This window comes from Hippopotamus amphibius, chromosome 4 (genome assembly GCF_030028045.1).
Source record: "Hippopotamus amphibius kiboko isolate mHipAmp2 chromosome 4, mHipAmp2.hap2, whole genome shotgun sequence".
NCBI classification, from domain to species: Eukaryota; Metazoa; Chordata; class Mammalia; order Artiodactyla; family Hippopotamidae; genus Hippopotamus; species Hippopotamus amphibius.
The window spans coordinates 74,513,950-74,531,525 of record NC_080189.1 but is presented as its reverse complement, the minus strand read 5'-3'; the positions used below and the strand labels follow the sequence as shown (position 1 = coordinate 74,531,525).

At 38.5% G+C, this 17,576-nt stretch overlaps 1 protein-coding gene across 1 annotated transcript in view; it reads right to left on the bottom strand.

Annotated features, from left to right (window-relative positions):
* The window catches only part of DNAH11 (dynein axonemal heavy chain 11), a 315,727-nt gene that overhangs the window by 243,520 nt on the left and 54,631 nt on the right, over positions 1 to 17,576 (bottom strand). Inside the window, 7 exon segments of the mRNA XM_057731719.1 lie at positions 91 to 213; positions 692 to 814; positions 4,502 to 4,660; positions 6,157 to 6,240; positions 7,162 to 7,320; positions 13,554 to 13,640; positions 13,748 to 13,864. Of these exon segments, the coding sequence (XP_057587702.1) occupies positions 91 to 213; positions 692 to 814; positions 4,502 to 4,660; positions 6,157 to 6,240; positions 7,162 to 7,320; positions 13,554 to 13,640; positions 13,748 to 13,864 (852 nt within the window).

The window sequence follows — 17,576 nt, the reverse complement described above, 5'->3', positions numbered from 1 at the left end:
CACTCGCCACAACTGGAGAAAGCATGCGCACAGCAGCAAAGACCCAAAGCAGCCAATTAATTAATTAATTAAAAAAAATATCCATCTTACTTGGTTGTGCTCTAGCGTTTCAAACAATTGTTCATCAAACTTCAGCAATGGAATGCCTGTCCGATAGTGAACTTCATAAGAGAACTCCATGATTGCCCAGGTCTGGCTGATTTTAGTAATAACCTAGACATAAACAGTACTTAGTTATGCGCACAAAAGTTTAATTTAGGACCAACACTCAGGCTCTCATCTGGAATTTTAAAAATTATTTTTACAATTTAGAAAAAACAGAGACGTAAAATATCATTGGCCTCAATTTTCTTTCCTCCAAGTAATTCATGGTGATGAGGATTAGAGAATGAATTCCATCACACACAAGGAACAAGCATCACACCAATATCAATTTTTTATCGGACCTGAGTTTTACCTCCTTCACATAAGCAGCACGCTCGAGCAGGAAGGGCCTTCTGCTACCATCATCAACAACAACTGGGTCAACGCTCTCGTTTTACACATCTACTGTAGCTTGAAAGGAATCTGTTTCCTGCCCAAGTAAACATGTCTCCACACAACCATGCCATGAGGCCTTCTCCCTAAGTCTGCGTATGTGCCAGTGCACAGAATTAGCTCAGGGTAAAAAGAAACAGCCCAAGGACACTACCTTCTCTGTCCCCAGCTCTTTCACTGCTTTGTCCACGATGCTTCGGACATCCTCTTCCACTTGGTGTAACCTCAAGGCTAACAAATCTGCCAAAGTTGTGGTTTCATTTATTGAAAACTTGACCTGATTAGGAAGAAAAAAAAAAGGCAGAATTTATATCCCACATACGTTAATGGCTCCTTTTACCTAATGGCCAAAGGAATGAAACACAGCTAAATATACTCAAGTCAGCTGCTGAGTACGTCACGAGTTCTGAAATGTGTGGACAACCAAAGACATTGCTTTTTAACTCACAATTACTAAGGCGTCACCCAGCCAAGTGAGGGCTGAGGTTTAGGCCACATTCACACTACATTACTTTCTTTTGTTTCATAACCCTCCCTTGTCAGCTCATTTCTTATCTTCTTTGCCCACAAAACCCATTTTTAAAGAGAATCGCATTGTTCATTTATTATAATTTGGTTGAAATCCCAGGAATCAGGTAGTAGCTCATTTGTCTTCTCTTCCTTTAGCATTCTATTCAGTGAACATAATTCCCAGTTGCTTCCGTGATTTAACCTAGTTTTATCATTGATTTAATCTTAGTTCCTTGGCAAAAAATAATTCTTCTTACTCACACTGTCATTATTCATATTTACCATGTGAAAAAGTCATTCCCATTTCCTCATCATCTTGTTGACTCCCCATCTTTCCCACCCCAATATTTGCTAAGAAGGTCTCAGCTCCTCCTAAGTGCCCAAATTCTCCCATGTCTCTCACAAATGAAGAGCTGACCCCACCCCACAGTTGTAAGGAAGCCATTTCCTTTCCTGCTCCTGCTAAGAATCTCCAGGCTCTGTTTCTTGGAAGCAGCAGTCCACTCTGGCTCTCCTCAATCTGTAACGCTGCTCATCACTCATCTTGCACAGGATGACTAACCATCCCTGTTTACCCAGGACTGGGAGGGGCTTCCTGAGCTAAAACCTAGAAAGTCCGGAGCAAACCAGATGAGTCGGTCATGCTATCTCTGCATCACTTTTTTTTTTAAGCTCTTTATTGGAATATAATTGATTTACACTGTTGTGCCAGTTTTTGCTGTACAACAAAGTGAATCAACTGTATTTATACACATATCCCCATATCCCCTCCCTCCCATCACTCCTTCCCACCTTCCCTACCCCAGCCCTCTAAGTCATTACCCATCATCGAGTTGATCTCCCTGTGTTATGCAGCAGCTTCCCACTAGCCATCTATCTTACATTTCGTAGTGTTTATACGTCAATGCTATTCTCTCACTTTGTCCCGGCTTCCCCTTCACCACCCACCCCCCACCCGATATCCTCAAGTCCGTTCTCTACATCTGCATCTTTATTCTTGACCTGTCACAGGGTTCATCGGTACCATTTTTTTAGATTCTGTATATATGAGTTGGTATACAGTGTTTGTTTTTCTCTTTCTGGCTTACTTCGCTCTGTATGACAGACTCTAGGTCCATCCACCTCACTACAAATAACTCAAATTTCATTCATTTTTATGGCTGAGTAATATTACATTGTTTATATGTGCCACATCTCCTTTATCCATTCAACTGTTGATGAGCATTAAGGTTGCTTCCATGCCCTGGCTATTGTAAATAGTGCTTCTGCATCACTTTGACCTCACTCCAGAGCTGATGGGAGTCAGGCCTGCCTTAGGGAAGGAATGAGTGGCGATGCATAACAGGGTACCCCCAATTAGTTGCACTGTTTGTACAGTGAGTATGTACACCAAGCCCAGGTGACAACTGGAGGTTGGATCTAGCCACTGTTCTGATGCCCCAGATCAGCCTGGAGGAAGATGCCTTTTTCTAAATTGTCTGCCAGAGAAGGTACCTTTTTATAGCTTGCAGAAAGGCATATTACAGGCAAGAGACTGCGGTGAGGACAAATCTCATTGGAGGAGATGTGAGGAGGAGGCAGAGAGTGGAACCCACAGTCTACATTCCATATTGGGAGACTCAATAAAGATTTCCTGAAAGAATAAATTAATCAACTACAAAGTTTAAATATGCAACATGTAAAAGACTCTATGGAAAGTGTAATAATACTAATAGCTTCAAGGACCATTTATTGAGGATTTGATATGTGCTAGGTCTATACAAAGTCTCATCTCACCAAGCTGCATGGGAGCATTATGCATTATTGTATTTCATAAAAGGGGCAACTGGGGACTTCCTAGGTGGGTAAGAATCTGCCTGCCAATGCAGGGGACACAGGTTCAATCCCTGCCCCAGGAAGATCCCACATGCCACGGAGCAACTAAGCCTGTGTGCCACAACTATACAGCCTGCGCTCTAGAGCCCGTGAGCCACAACTATAGAGCCTGTGCTCTAGAGCCCGTGAACCACAACCACTGAGCCCATGTTCCGCAACTACTGAAGCCCATGCACCTAGGGCCTGTGCTCTGCAACGAGAGGCCACTGCAATGAGAAGCCTGTGCATCACAACGAAGAGTAGCCTCTGCTCGCCGCAACTAGAGAAAGTCCGTGTGCAGCAACGAAGACCCAACACAGCCAATAAAATTAATTTAAAATAAATAAATAAAATAAAAGGGGCAACTGAGGTACAGAGAGCAAGTAACTTGCCCAAGATCCCAGAGATACTAGGTGTTAGAGCTGGACCAAAAAAGCCTAGGCCGTCCCCACTTCACCAGGCTGCCCCTTTCCTCAGTTTCCCCACTCTGCAAATTTTGTCTTCAGATCATGAGAACCCTTTTCATGATGTGTGCCTAGCAGAAATTATGCACCTCAGGCTGCCCATAATGTGTTTTAAATTCATGAAGGTCACCTTTGCTGAAAAAATAAAGTGTAAGGTTGGTGTATTTGCTCTTAAGATGCAGAAAGGAAAGAAAACAATCTCAAGTGGCATGGACACATGAGAAATAATTCTATATTTTACAATAAAATAAAAACCATCAAAAGGCCATCAAAAAAAGACACCATTATTAAATAAATTGTGGGGCAGGGAAATCACTATTTCTGCATTCTCTCTCCCCCTAAATTCACTTCTATGCTTTCTGATCTTCTCTACAGACTATAAGGTTCTTTGCAGCCATATCATGCTCTATAAAATGCCTTCATATGATCTTACTTGATCCTTACAAGATACGTACAATGTATGAGAGTAGAGAGCATCTGTCTCATTCTATTAATAAAAAACAAGTCTCAATATAGAAAGGTTAAGTGTCTTGTCTGAGGTCATATAGCCAGTAAGAGATGAAAGGGGAGGAGCCTGAGTCACTTCTGTCTGCTCTAACAGAACACCATACACTGAGGGGCTTAAGCAACAAACATTTATTTCTCACCGTTTTAGAGGCTAGAAGTCCAAGATTAGGGTGCCAGCCTAATGGGGTGGGTTCTTGGTGAAGGCCCTGTTCTTCGTTAAAAGATGTCTGTCTTCTTGTTTTATTTTCACATGGTAGAGAGCAGAAAGCCCTGGAGTTTTCATCCCTTACAAGGGCACGGACCCTATTCACCAGAGTTCCACCCTCATGACCTAATTATCTCCCAAAGGTTCCATCTCCATCTCCAAATCCCGACAGTTTAGGGATTAAGACTTCAACATATGAACTGGGGTGGGGGGGGGCGGGGTGCACACATTTAGTCCATAGCAGGGTCTAAAACTAGGGGCTCTGCATGTCTAGCCCTTGATCATGCCTCGAGGAGCTTGACCTCTCACATCTGACCAGAGACCTTCTCCCAGATCCCACTTCACCCTAAATGAATGACATGAACCAAGGAATAACACTTCACAGTCACAAAAATATTCAATTAATGAGACCCAGGACACTGACCCCAATGGCCTTCATCAGCTGGTGCCAATGCCTGTCCCTGAGTGCAGGGCTCTGTAACTCCGCGACGGCTCTCAGGGAGGTCATCGTGTCCTTCACTGTGCCTTCCAGGCCTAAGTAAGCATCCCACACGCGGACCTCCTTATCTAGAGACCAGATTTCCTAAAGAAAAGTGAAAAAACAACCCAGCTCTCAGATATATTTCATAAATTGCCTTCTTTGAAAGAATAAATATACATTTCCCTGGATGAGGAAGGGAGTAAAAGTATTTAAGTCCCCAGGTTAAAGACTCAAACCAGAGAAGCAGAAAAGGATCCACTCACTCATGCATTACGAGCCCACTACGTAGAAGCCACTTGGACGCATTGGTTTCTTATTCACAGGCTCTAACTGGATGTCCCATGAGGAAACCCAGGATCATTAAATGTACGGAATTAATAGCGTTTACAGGACATGTGCAATGAAGAGCGCTTCCTCTAGAAACATAAATAAGCAGGAAACTGAGAATATTACCTGGATTACTAACACCTTCCTCCAAAGACTGACTTGTCTAAATGGTAGCCCTGAAATGCTGGTTAACCTTTGAGTGTGTGTTCCTTGGAACTGATTATTCGCGACCTTAAGATGTGTCAAATAGGGCCCCTGACTTAGCTGTCTTCTTGGCTCATGGAACAGCATCAACAATTGTGAATGAGATAACTAATAAAACAACAATCTCAGCACAAAAGGACAGTGCTACTTGCTTAAAAAAAAAAAAAAAGCATAGGATCTTCAGCTGAGAGTGGGGGTTAAACTGTCACTCTGCGGTGAGACAGTCCAATGGTAGAGGAGACGGTCAGGGAGTGAGCAGAGAAAAGAGGCACAGTGACCCCATGACATGCAAAAGAATGATGGCATGTTTCAGTTAGGGTCCTTGGGACCAAGATCAAAGGGGAGAAAAAATGGGAAGAGCTGGTTAGAGTGGAGCACAGGACTGAGTCGGGGTGAGGGTGTTCTGGGGCAAGAGGAAAGCAAAAGGCCTGGCCGCTGTTGAACTACCTTTCACTGCTATGCATGTGGCTTTATCCAAACATGCATTTGGCTTTATCCAAAGAGGCTTCACTCTCTTCAGAGGTCAGAGGGCTTTGGGGACTAACCGTCACTGCAAGAAATTCAGAAAAGCTCAGTTCTGTTACATCGCGCTCCCTTGCAATATTGGAGTGGGCAATAGAACAGAGATCATAGTATTCCGTATACATCTACAAGTTACCCCAGCTAGTTACCCCAAAGCCCACAACCCAGAGGTACTGCTGAAGACACAATATGCTTACAGTTGCTAAGGAAAGAACTCAACAGCTTTCGTAAGCCCAAGCCCTCAGCCCTGATCTCCACCTCCCCCCCACCTCCATTCTAGACAGCCAGAGGGAGCACCTGATTATAACCACTGCTCATCAATTCATTAGCCTTAACGTGCTTTTATCCACTCATTCACAGAAAGGCAGGCTTGATTACAAGTGCAACTGGCTGAGAGTGAAAAAAAAAAAAACCCTGTCTTAGATCATCCTGTTTGAAGCAAATAAGGACATGCGGTCCAACACAGCAGACACTAGGTTAGGGAAGATGGAAGGAGGTGGTGCTGAGGAAGATAAATCGTCATCACAGACAGTTATGGAACTTGCCTTGGCAAACCTTCTGAGTTCCACATCCATCTGTTCCACATTAATCTGTCTCCACTGGGTTTTAGTCCAATTATCAATGCTTCTCTGAAAACGCACAAGCAGATAAAAGTGTCAACAACATTTGGTGAAAGCAAGTCTCCGCAGCAAAATATATAAACTGATGATACACACTGACTCCACCATCCAGGGGAAAGTCAATTATTTAACTATTAAGCTGCACCTGTCAAAACTTCCCTACCACCAAAACAAAAAAGTTGTCAGAACCTGGCAAACTTGAGGATAAAACATTGTGATATGTTAATTTTTAGAAGCAGTGGCAAATTCTGTACACATACCATCATTATCATTTAATCCTGGATACTCTGAATGAATTGATAAATAATGTTACCATTAAATACCTTATTTTTAATCATTCTACGTGTAAGATAAGCTTTCATAAGAAAACCTTCATCCATTACAGACAAAACTTTCAAGAGCTTCCTGACCATATTCTGTCTTGTTAATATACTTCTATATGGCTTTCAACTAACTTCAAAGAAAATAATATATAACACATATTGCAATATGCCTAGTTGCCTAGAACTTATTTTTACACTTAAATTTGTAGTTTAATTAGCAATATACAAATTAACTTTATTTTTAGTCAGGCCTGTTTATATATGCATACATACAGAAGTGTAAGCATGGATGTATATACATCAGTTTGTATGCACAGGTGACCATATGTGTGTAGTATATATTAATGTTTATTTATATCCTACATAACTTTCAAGAAGGATTTGCAGCAGTCAACTCGTTATACCAAGTTTCCTTCAGAACTGAAAACAAAAACCACTGACAATTCAAATGCATATGAACTCTAATTCTGGTGAAAAAGTCTAATAGCCACACATTTTAAGATATGATAAAACCCAAACAGAATGATATAGACACTAAAAGTCGCATATTTATAAAAAAGAAATACTAAAAGAAAAAAACCCATGCTTTCAAAAAGCAGTGTCTTACTCTAACATAAATAATGACATCCCAGAGTCCCTTGAGCAATTTTATCTCTTTGCGACACTGCTTCATTTGTTTGTACTCCGGAAGAGCCACTTCAAAAAGATGAGTAGATTCTTGCATTTGCAGCATTTCTTCTTCTAACGCCTCAAGCTCTTGATTTGCCTAAGGAGAAAACACAGACACACGCACACAAACACACTTAATATCCAATGAGCTGCCAGAGAAGAGAAGCCTGTAGCTCTGGTTACATCAACCTTTACAACTTCGATATTTAAAGGAAAATAAAAAGAAATCTGAAGTATAATTATTGGTAAAATGGGGACTTTAGATGAGCAAGCTCACAGCTACTCAAAAATGTTAGAGGAGACAATCAGTACATACAATAATGTTATCAATACTTTCCCTATACATTATTTCTGCAAAATTTGCTCTGGTATCAAATTGCTATGAATACAAATCTTCCTCTTGATTTTCATCATATAACTGGGGACTTCGCTGCGGAGCAAAAGATGAGGTGCTAGAAGCATCCACTTAAGAATAAATCACTTCTAAAAAACAGAACTTTCAGATTTAAAAAATATCCTAGAGATTATCAATACACAAAACATAGTCCAATATGAGAAATTTCACCATTAGATTATTTACCATATGATATATTCCCCTACCACCCCACCGATGTACAACAGTTTGTTTTACACCAAATATGAGCTGACTCATCTTTTTCTTTCTTGATAAGCCAACTCTTATTTTTAATTTTCATTAACATAGTAGTGTATTAATATGGTCAAGTGCAAGGTGTACCAAAGAGCTTGCAATGCAGGAAAGGCTGGAAACCAGGCGTTCTCTTCAGTTCTTCTGGGGGCTGTTTCTCTAACTCTCAGCTCTGTGCACAAGTGGCTGCTTCTTGATTTATCAAGTTTAGACATTACAAATTTACTGGCTTTGCTAAACGAAGGATTTAACTGTTTTTCCACTTTATATTTTCTCCCAACCTCCTCTCAATATCCAACAAGTCTATTACTTTAGTTAGTTTCTTTTTAACTTTAAATACCCACAGTTATTTACCAACTTTCAACTCTCTTAATTTCCTACCATGTAAATTACAGTAGTAGCACTCGAACATTCTTTCATGATACAAGTTATACGTTTCATTTTATGTTATATCTTTATAAACATTAACTGCAATTCCCTTTGTTTTACAAATGTTATTAGAAAAATTCCATACACATAAAAGGGTGTGGCTGTGAGCATACACACCAGCCAGCTTAGAAAATACTGTGTTACTAATAACTTTTTTTTTATAAATTTATTTATATATTTATTGGATTTATTTATTTATTTATTGGCTTTGTTGGGTCTTTGTTGCTGCACACAGGCTTTCTCTAGTTGCTGAGACCGGGGGCTACTCTTCATTGTAGTGCATGGGTTCCTCATCGTGGTGGCTTCTCTTGTTGCAGAGCACAGGCTCTAGGTGCGTGAGCTTCAGTAGTTGCAGCACATGGGCTCAACAGTTGTGACTCACGGGCTCTAGAGCACAGGCTCAACAGCTGTGGCGCATGAGCTTAGTTGCTCCGAGGCATGTGATATATTCCTCGGGCAGGGCTCGAATCCATGTCCCCCTACATTGGCAGGCAGACTCTCAACCACTGTGCCACCTAGGAAGTCCCTTACTAATAACTTTTAATGACCTTCTTAATTTTATCCCTCTCCTTTCCACTACAAATATAATCACTAAATTTTTATTTAATATTACTGATTCTATATTTTCACTACATGTGTTTGAACTGCTAAATGCTCAACTATTAAAATTTGTCTTGAAATCTGTATGAATAGTTTAATACTATATATTAAGACATTTCAATATTTATTTTTGAGGTACATCTACATGTTCATGAAGAGTATATATGAAGTTCATTCATTTCTACTAGTTTATAGTACTACCTAGTAAGAATATACTAGTTAACTTATTCCACTGCTGATGGTCATTTAGGATTTTCCTGTATTTCACCATTAGCACTAATGCTACTAGGATTTTTATGCCCCCTGGTATAAGAGTTTTATACAGAGTTTTGTTATCCCTTAATGGGTTAAAAATGTCTTCCAAGAGTTTCTATCATGAATGAGTGTTGAATGATACCTAAAGATCTTTTGGCTTTTCTTAAGATGGTTACATGGATGCCTTAGAGGGCCAGGACAGGGAGAGCGGGAGGGAGTTGCGGGAGGGAGGGGATATGGGGATATATGTATAAATACAGCTGATCCACTTCGGTGTACCTCTAAAGCTGGTACAAGAGTGTAAAGCAATTATTTTCCAATAAAGACCTTGGGGAAAAAAAAGATGGTTATATGACTTTTCTCTTAATCTGTTAATATGAATTATATTAATTTTCTAATGTTAAACATTTTCCTGGAATGAACCCAACCTATTTATAAATTGGATTATTTGATTATGTTTTGTTTAGTTAGTTTGCATCTACGTGTACAAAAAGAAGAATGGCTTATTTTTTCCTTTCTCATACTGTCCTTTCACAAAAATAAATGCTTTATAGAGTAATTTTTGAGTGTTCATTCCTCCTCTGGTCTCTGGAATCATATGAATGAGACCTGTTTCTTGAAAGCTTCTTGGAGTTAACCTGTGATGCCATCGAGGCCTGGTATTCTGTTTTAAACTAATGGTTTATCTTTTTATTTTCCTACTGGTTAATTTTTCATAGTTATAGGACTATTCAGCTGTGTTATTTGAGATAGTTTTAGTAAATTATACTTTTCCAAAAATATATCCATTTTGCTAAAAATTTTAAATTTCTTATTAATTCTATTCTATGATCTTTTGAATTGCTGGTCTTTCTATACTATCATTCCCTATTTATTCCCAAGATTGTTGATTTTTCTTTTTTCTTTTTTTCCTTTGTTCATTCCACCAGAGATTTGTCAATATAATTAGTCTTTTCCGAGAATCAAATTTGGCTTTGTCCTCTCTTTTCTTGAAATACACACACTGGAAGTTATTTCAGTAATGATTTGTTGGTGGTTAATGCATTGTCTCTGTTTATCTGAAATATACTCTTATTATTGAAATATAATTTTACATAGGAGAATTGGGAAAAAATCATCCACTACCTTCTGGCTTCCACTGTTGCTGATGACAAATATACTCAGCCCAGTCATCATTCCTAACAGGTAACCTGTCTTTTCTATCTGGTTGCTTTGAAGGTCTCCTCTTTGCCTTTGGTATCCTATAGTTCATTGTGATGTGTCTAGATGTTCACTTTGTATCTATCCTGTTTGGGATTCAGTGATTTTCCTCAATCTATTGACTCATGTTTTGGACAGTTCTAGAAAAATCTCAGCTGTTACATCTCTACTGCTTGTCTAATATTCTGTTTATTCTCTCTTGTGAGAAGTCTGACTAAAGAGTTAGACATCGTTTTAACTTCTTACTCTGTCTCAATCTCTGTTGAATTTGCATCTCCTCTCACCCATGTGCTGCCTTCTAAGTGATTTATTCCAATGTCATTTGCATTTCACTAATCCTCTTTTCAACTTAACTACTTCTTTAACCCCTGCTGAGTTGTATCTTTTAAAACAATTTTATTTTTCATTTTCATAAGTTTCTGGCCCTTTTTCAAACTCAGTGGATCATTTTTGATAGTCTCAAAACTGAGAAGTTGCTCCTTTTTTTCAATGTTATCTTTTATTTCCTTAATAAATGTTACCTTTTTTTTTTTTTGGCCACACCACATGCAGGATCTTAGTTCCCCAATCAGGAATTGAACTCTTCCCACTGCTGTTAGAAGCATAGCGTTCTAACCACTGGACTGCCAATAAATGTTTTCTAATATCTGACACTTTGTATGGGTCTGTAACTGTGGTTTGCTCTTTCTGTTGGCCCTTATGCATGATGGTGTGTTTATTTTATTGTCAACTCAAACTTAACTGAATTTAATCTGTTGGATCCCTTAGGAGATTAGAATAAGAGCACTTTATTCCCTTCTACCCAGAGAAGATTTGGATTTGCTTCTACCAGGTGCTAAGAAGAGCTATTTATAGCCATTTCAATTTCCTGGCCTGGAAATTCCTTAACCATAAGGGTAGTATAAAATCCTATAACCCTTGGGAGAACAGGCCTATGTTTACCAATTCCCAGAGGATCCTTTTCTCTTTTTTTCATCCTATTCAGAGCAAGGACTGATGGGTCATCTCATAGGCTCCCTGTGCATGCTGCAGATTTTTCCCAACCCACCTGTTCATTAAGGGTGTAACCTCTTAAAAGCATCTCCTACTTTGCCCTGAAAGGGTAATCACAAAGTTCTAGACTTTTGGTACTGTGATCTGCCCCTACAGCAGCACAGGCTTCAATGTTTCCCTCTGCTTTCCATCCTGGTTTCAGCTACTGTTTCCCTTCCCTTTAGAGATTTCTCGTTTTCTTGGGAGCTCAACAATAGATTTAAAATTACATATTTGTGAACGTTTCAGCATCTGTTTTACAAAAGAGGGATTTTCAAAATGCCTAGTCAACCACACTCCCCAGAGCCAATAGCCCTTTTATTTATTTTTAATTATTTTTCCTATTAGTTATACTAATTCAATTATTCCTAGAAATATAGATCCAGTTATTCCAATTTAATTGTTCATTGCAACTTTGGCTATGAAGAAACAACAGCACATAACATAAATTTACCAAGGAATCACTTATAAAAGGAGAGATTTGTCACACCACCCTCCTTGTTCCTGAAGGGCCAATGGTTTCCATCTTTCGGAGTGAAGTGCCTTGAGTACTAGGACCTATCTCATACCAGCCCAGAACAAGCATATATCAATACATGACTTTGGTTGAGTCTAGTTAGATAAACATTAGATATGCTTGCTGAACAAACACACAAGAAAATGACTTCAAGATAAAGGTAACCAAATCCTACTATATTCAAAACATCCTCAACACATTCTGTAGGTACAAAGATAAATATCTGACTTTTAAATATGTAACTATATGGTGTTACAGTATAGCATGCGAATGGTAGGAGTCAGTAAATGATAACTGCAGTAAATGTTTACACACAGCACATTGGTTAGTCAAATAAAAATGTCTCCATATCCACAATCTGTTCAGACCACCTGCAATTTAGATATAATCTTAAAAAAAAATGCAGCTCTATTAGCATATTCTAACCAACTCCCTTTTCAGTGAATATATTAACCACTTTTCTTTAGCTAAGTGAAAGAGAAAACTTCACCCTATAGAATGGTGTTTTCTGAATGGCTGAAAGCAGTTAAAACTAAATTCAACCCAAAATTTGGAAAGAGAAGTAAAAACTGTATCAGCTCCAAGTTTTACAGCAGTCTAAAGAGTAAAGACTATCTCCAGCATGAAGTCAAATCAGGATGGCAGCCTAGATGAACTCAGAAAAATTCCCAGCCCCTGAATCTAAACTTCAAAGTCATTTTCTTACTTTGCCTGTAGCTTAAGAATTCCTAGAGAAACAAAGATATTATTTTTCTAATAAAAGTTTAAAACATTTTTTCAAGGCTCATGAATCACTCACCATTTCGGATTATTTGTCTATTATTGGGTTGGCCAAAAAGATCGAGTTTTTCCATAACATCATTACACAAAAATCCAAATGAACCTTTTGGCCAACCCAATATATTTGTTCTTGTAATCAATTATAATAAAGTAGTTCATTACAAACTAGGATTAAATGACTCAATAATATTTGTATCCAGAGTTAAGAATAAGTCATGGGCATTCACGTAACACACACTTGGGAAGTGGGTGCAGGGGTGGGAGAGAGGACATGGAATCAGGCCTAAGGAGAAAGTATAGGATGAGGCAATAAACATAAATCAGAGAGGGAAAAAAAGAATAAGTTGTGGGCTTTCCTTACTATGATTAAGAGTTACTAACAAAGTAGCACATGGGAAATAGTACAAAAGTTAATATTCCTCATTTTAAAAAAAAGTAGACAGCTAGAATTTTAATACTGATTCTGTCACTGTGTTATCTCCAACAAGTTACTCAATTACACATAATTGCTTCTTTATCTGAGAAAAAAGGAGAATAGACACTGTATCACAGAGGTATTGCAAGAACTGAAAGAAATAATGTGAGTAATATGCTTAACAAGTTCTTGACATATAAAGTGTTTAAAAAATAATAGGTAGTTGTTAGATTCTCTAGTATGAGTATTTTGATGATGACAGCGTTTTGGGGAGACATGATTTAAATCACAATATAATTTACTTGGGGAAAATTGTTTATAACTGTGTTTTAAATAGTTCATCCTCAACTCATAACTGATAGCAAAACTAAGGCAAAATATATCAGTACCTCAGTGTCCAAATTTATTTTTTAAAATAGCTATTATAACACACAAGATAACTGAAGCCAGCATTACCTTATCGAGTACTATATACGGATTTTCTGCATTGAAATGAAGAGGAGCAAAGAATCTGAATCTCTCTCTGAACTCTGCCTGCTTCTCCTGATCAAGGTAGAAAAAAAACAAAGCTGAAAGTGAATCTCAAATAGCTTCAATTAGTCTTACAAAACCTTTCTTTAAAAAAACAAAAAACTTTTTAGCGAGCTTACATCAAATAAAATACACTTTTTCCTTATAAGAGTTACTTCTGCATTTTGGAGAGGTGAGACTTCATGTCTGACAGTTGCTGCAATCTTTTTGGTAGTTTCCCATCTTTCAGGTAATTCCTACAAAAACAAAGGTACAAATGGGAAGTTTCCTTAGTACCTAAAACAAATCAAATCCACAGGATTAAATTATTCTAATCTCTTTCCACTAACTCATGACATCCTTTCATTCTTGTCTAAGAGGAGTTTATCCCCCAAAAGAGTAAAGTGACTAAAAGGCTTCAAACCAGGCTGAATCCCAGGCTGACCCACTGGCACCTCCGGAGTCACAGTTTCCAAGCATAAACCAGAGCTGTCCTCTGGTATGAGATTTACCTCAGCATAAATGAAAATCTTCTCAAAATAAACACAAACTTCCAAACTGTCTTACTATTGAGGGAATAAAATTAAAGTGCTCTGGAAATGACTTTGTTGATTTAACAACTAGAAATGGAGCTATGTTAGCAATTCAGGAAGTGAAAAAAGATGCTTTGAATCTGATGGGGCAGAGATGAAAATTTGAATCAATCTTATCCTTTGTTTTCCTCTGCTCCCAAAGCTGTGTTTGTACTTGGTCTGGATGGAGAGTTTGAACATTTGGATTAATTTTAAATGACGAGTATTTCTGAAATAAGATGAGGGAAAGGGAAGGGAAGGTTAATTCCTAATTGATGGAGGACAAAAGTAGCCATGAATTGTTCAGGTAGCAACTCAACTCTGCCATCCCCGACTACAATGCAAATAGGACAAGAGCAACTTATTTTCTTTGAAGAGTCCTTGTGCTTAATTGCTACTGAAAAGCATTCCTTGTGTCCAGACTAAGAAAGCATTGTTTCTCTGGGTCATCTCCCAGGACACTGAAATTGTTTTGTTACACAAAACCACCCATGGTGATGGGACTCTACTTGTGTCGCTGAAGTACAAAAATCAAAGGTTCTAAAGACTATTTTGTAACCCTGATAAATATTTGATGAATGATTAGGTAACTGCCAATTATGAAGAGTGCGCTGTGCTAAGTATAAACTGTATCTGAGTGGTGGAGGCGGGCTACAAAGATAAAACACATTCTTTAGACTTAAAACGTTGTAACATCTGTCAGAGTAAATTAAAGGCACACGAAATATCTATTCTACATGAGAGAATGTGTTAGCTTCCATCAGGAGGTCTACACATTTTAGAATTAAAATGCTTGGGAGGCAACATAGTGTCATGACGGGAATACCCAACCAGGCCAGGAACTAAGAGATCTGAGCTCTCAAGCTACTTGTCTTTCATCTTGTTCTTCCACCCATCTTCTCATAAAAACTCTGTATCCTCATGTGCCCAGAGTTTCAGTTTGCATCACCAGCTGACCCCAGAGAACCTAAATGCCACAGGGAGTCCATCCGGGCCATGGGAGAGAAGGCATGGAGAGGTCACATCAGTGGGCTCAAGCCCCTTAACCTTAACCTTCTTTAACTACACTAGACCTGCTGTCACCGGCTTTATATTTGGGGATTCCAAAGAAGCTTCCACTTGATAAAAATAAACTGTCATTGAAACCAAATGATCAGATGACCTCCAAAGTTTGATACTGATCCACTCAAGGAAGTAACACTGCATCAGAGGCTCAAAGCAATAACTGGATTTCAACAGGGAGAGATGAGGGTGAGATCCCTCAACATCCTGTGAGGCAAGGTTTCCAATGCAGGATGGGGTGAGAGTGTGGGCTTTATGGGGACTGTACAGGATTCTAAGGCTGGGGGCAGTCAATGAAGGTTTCTTAACAAGGAAGTGCCTTGAAAAAAATCTACAGAAGTGTAATCTAGCTTCAGAGTACAATGTAGGTAGGGTGTGAGGATTCAGCCATGCCTAGGGGTTTTTTAGCTTAGAACCATTTTTCTTTTAACTAGGGCAAGTTTTGGGAAATGTTATGACTGCTAACGATTATGAAGGAGAAACAGTAATCCTCACAAATTGCTTAAATTAAAACAGAAATGGGACATTGTTATCCTCTACAAGCAACTTAAACTGCCTATAAATCTTATTTTTCCTCCTGACCAGCCTGAATTACTGAGACACACATAGAGCTAAAAGTGTGGCTCGTTTTTGAAATATTAAAAAGCTTAATATTTCAAATACTGCCAAAACCTTAAGTAGTGAGCCAAACTTTTATTTTTATAGAAAAAAGACAGAATACCACATTTGCTTTTATTCGTCTTGGAAACATAAAGGTCCATTAAAAAGCATTAGAAAACTAAGAAATGCATAAAAGATTTTTAAATCTTCCACCTGACCACAGCATTGAAATTAAAATATATATTTCTATTTTCATAAAACACTAAGAAAGCAGTCAGAACTAAGTGACTGATCAAACATGTCTCTATCATCACTTACACTCTCCTAATTACCTTACAGTTGAACAACATCTATGAGATGTCATACGTACCAGGAAAATTTGTCAAAGACTTAAAAATGGACAACAGAAATGACTAGCTTTAGTGAAGTATGAGCCAAACTTTTATAATACAAATTCTGGAGACTATGGCCAACCCCCCCCCCCCCGCCCCGCATCAATTACTTATGTTATGACAGGTTTCTCTATATGGCATATTTTAAGGTTCAAATCTGACTCAAAGAATATCCCAATTTCCTAAAAACATTTATAGTGTGTTCTACTGTAAATATTTCACCTCTCACTCTTGTTATGTATCTATCCACATTGTCTCCCATACCATGTCTAACTGGATTTTCAGTTCTCAAGACAGTTTTATACTTAAACAGAATTCAACAATTCATATAGAGTAATTCTTTGTAGTCAAGCGAGCACTTGTAAATACACTGTTGCATTTAATCCTCACAAAACAAAATGAGGAATATAAAGCGGAGCAGCTGTTGTGAAAACCATTTTGGCAGTTCCTCCAAAGTTAAACTTAGAATTACCATATGACCCAGCAATTCCACTCCTAAGTGTTTTCCAAAAAGACCTGGAAACAGGTACTCAAACAAATACGTGTGCACCGATGTCCACAGTAACATTATTCACAATAGTCAGAAGATGAAAAGAGCCTCAATATTCCTCAACAGGTGAAAGGCTAAAGAAACTGGGGTGTGTGTGTACACACACACACACACACACACACACACAATGTAACATCATTCAGCCATAAAAAGGAAAGAAGTAGTGATACAGGCTACAACATTCGTGAACCTCAAAATCAACATGCCAGGTGAGAGAAGCCAGACACAAAAGGTCACATATTGTATTGATATAATTCTACTTATACGAAATATCTACAATAAGTAAACCCATAAAGACAGGAAAAGATGAGCAGTAGCCCCAGACTGGTGGCAGGCAGTAGGGAAGCAGTGGGGAATGACAACTAATGGATATGGAGTTTCTTTGCAGGTGATGAAAATGTTCTGAAACTAGATAGAGTCAGTGGTTATACAACCTCATGAATGTACTAAATGCCACACACTTTAAAATGGTTACTTTTATGTTATGTGAACTATGAATTTCACCTAAATTTTTTTTTAAAATGGGGAAGTGGAGACAGTATAGACAAATTTAAAAAGTGAGGGATCTTGAGGGATACTTTACTGAAGAGGAAGCATGCTCTGACGCAAGCAGATGAGATGGACTTGTAGAAAACAAACCTGAGTTCCATGCTCTAATCAGTGAACTAGACAGAATTCCATAGAAGCTTTTTAGTTAATGTGTCCACTGATCACACTGCAAGGTTAAACCTAAGCCCATCCTGGAAGCTGGTGGATGACGTAAGCATATAAACTATCTATAGAACTTCAATAT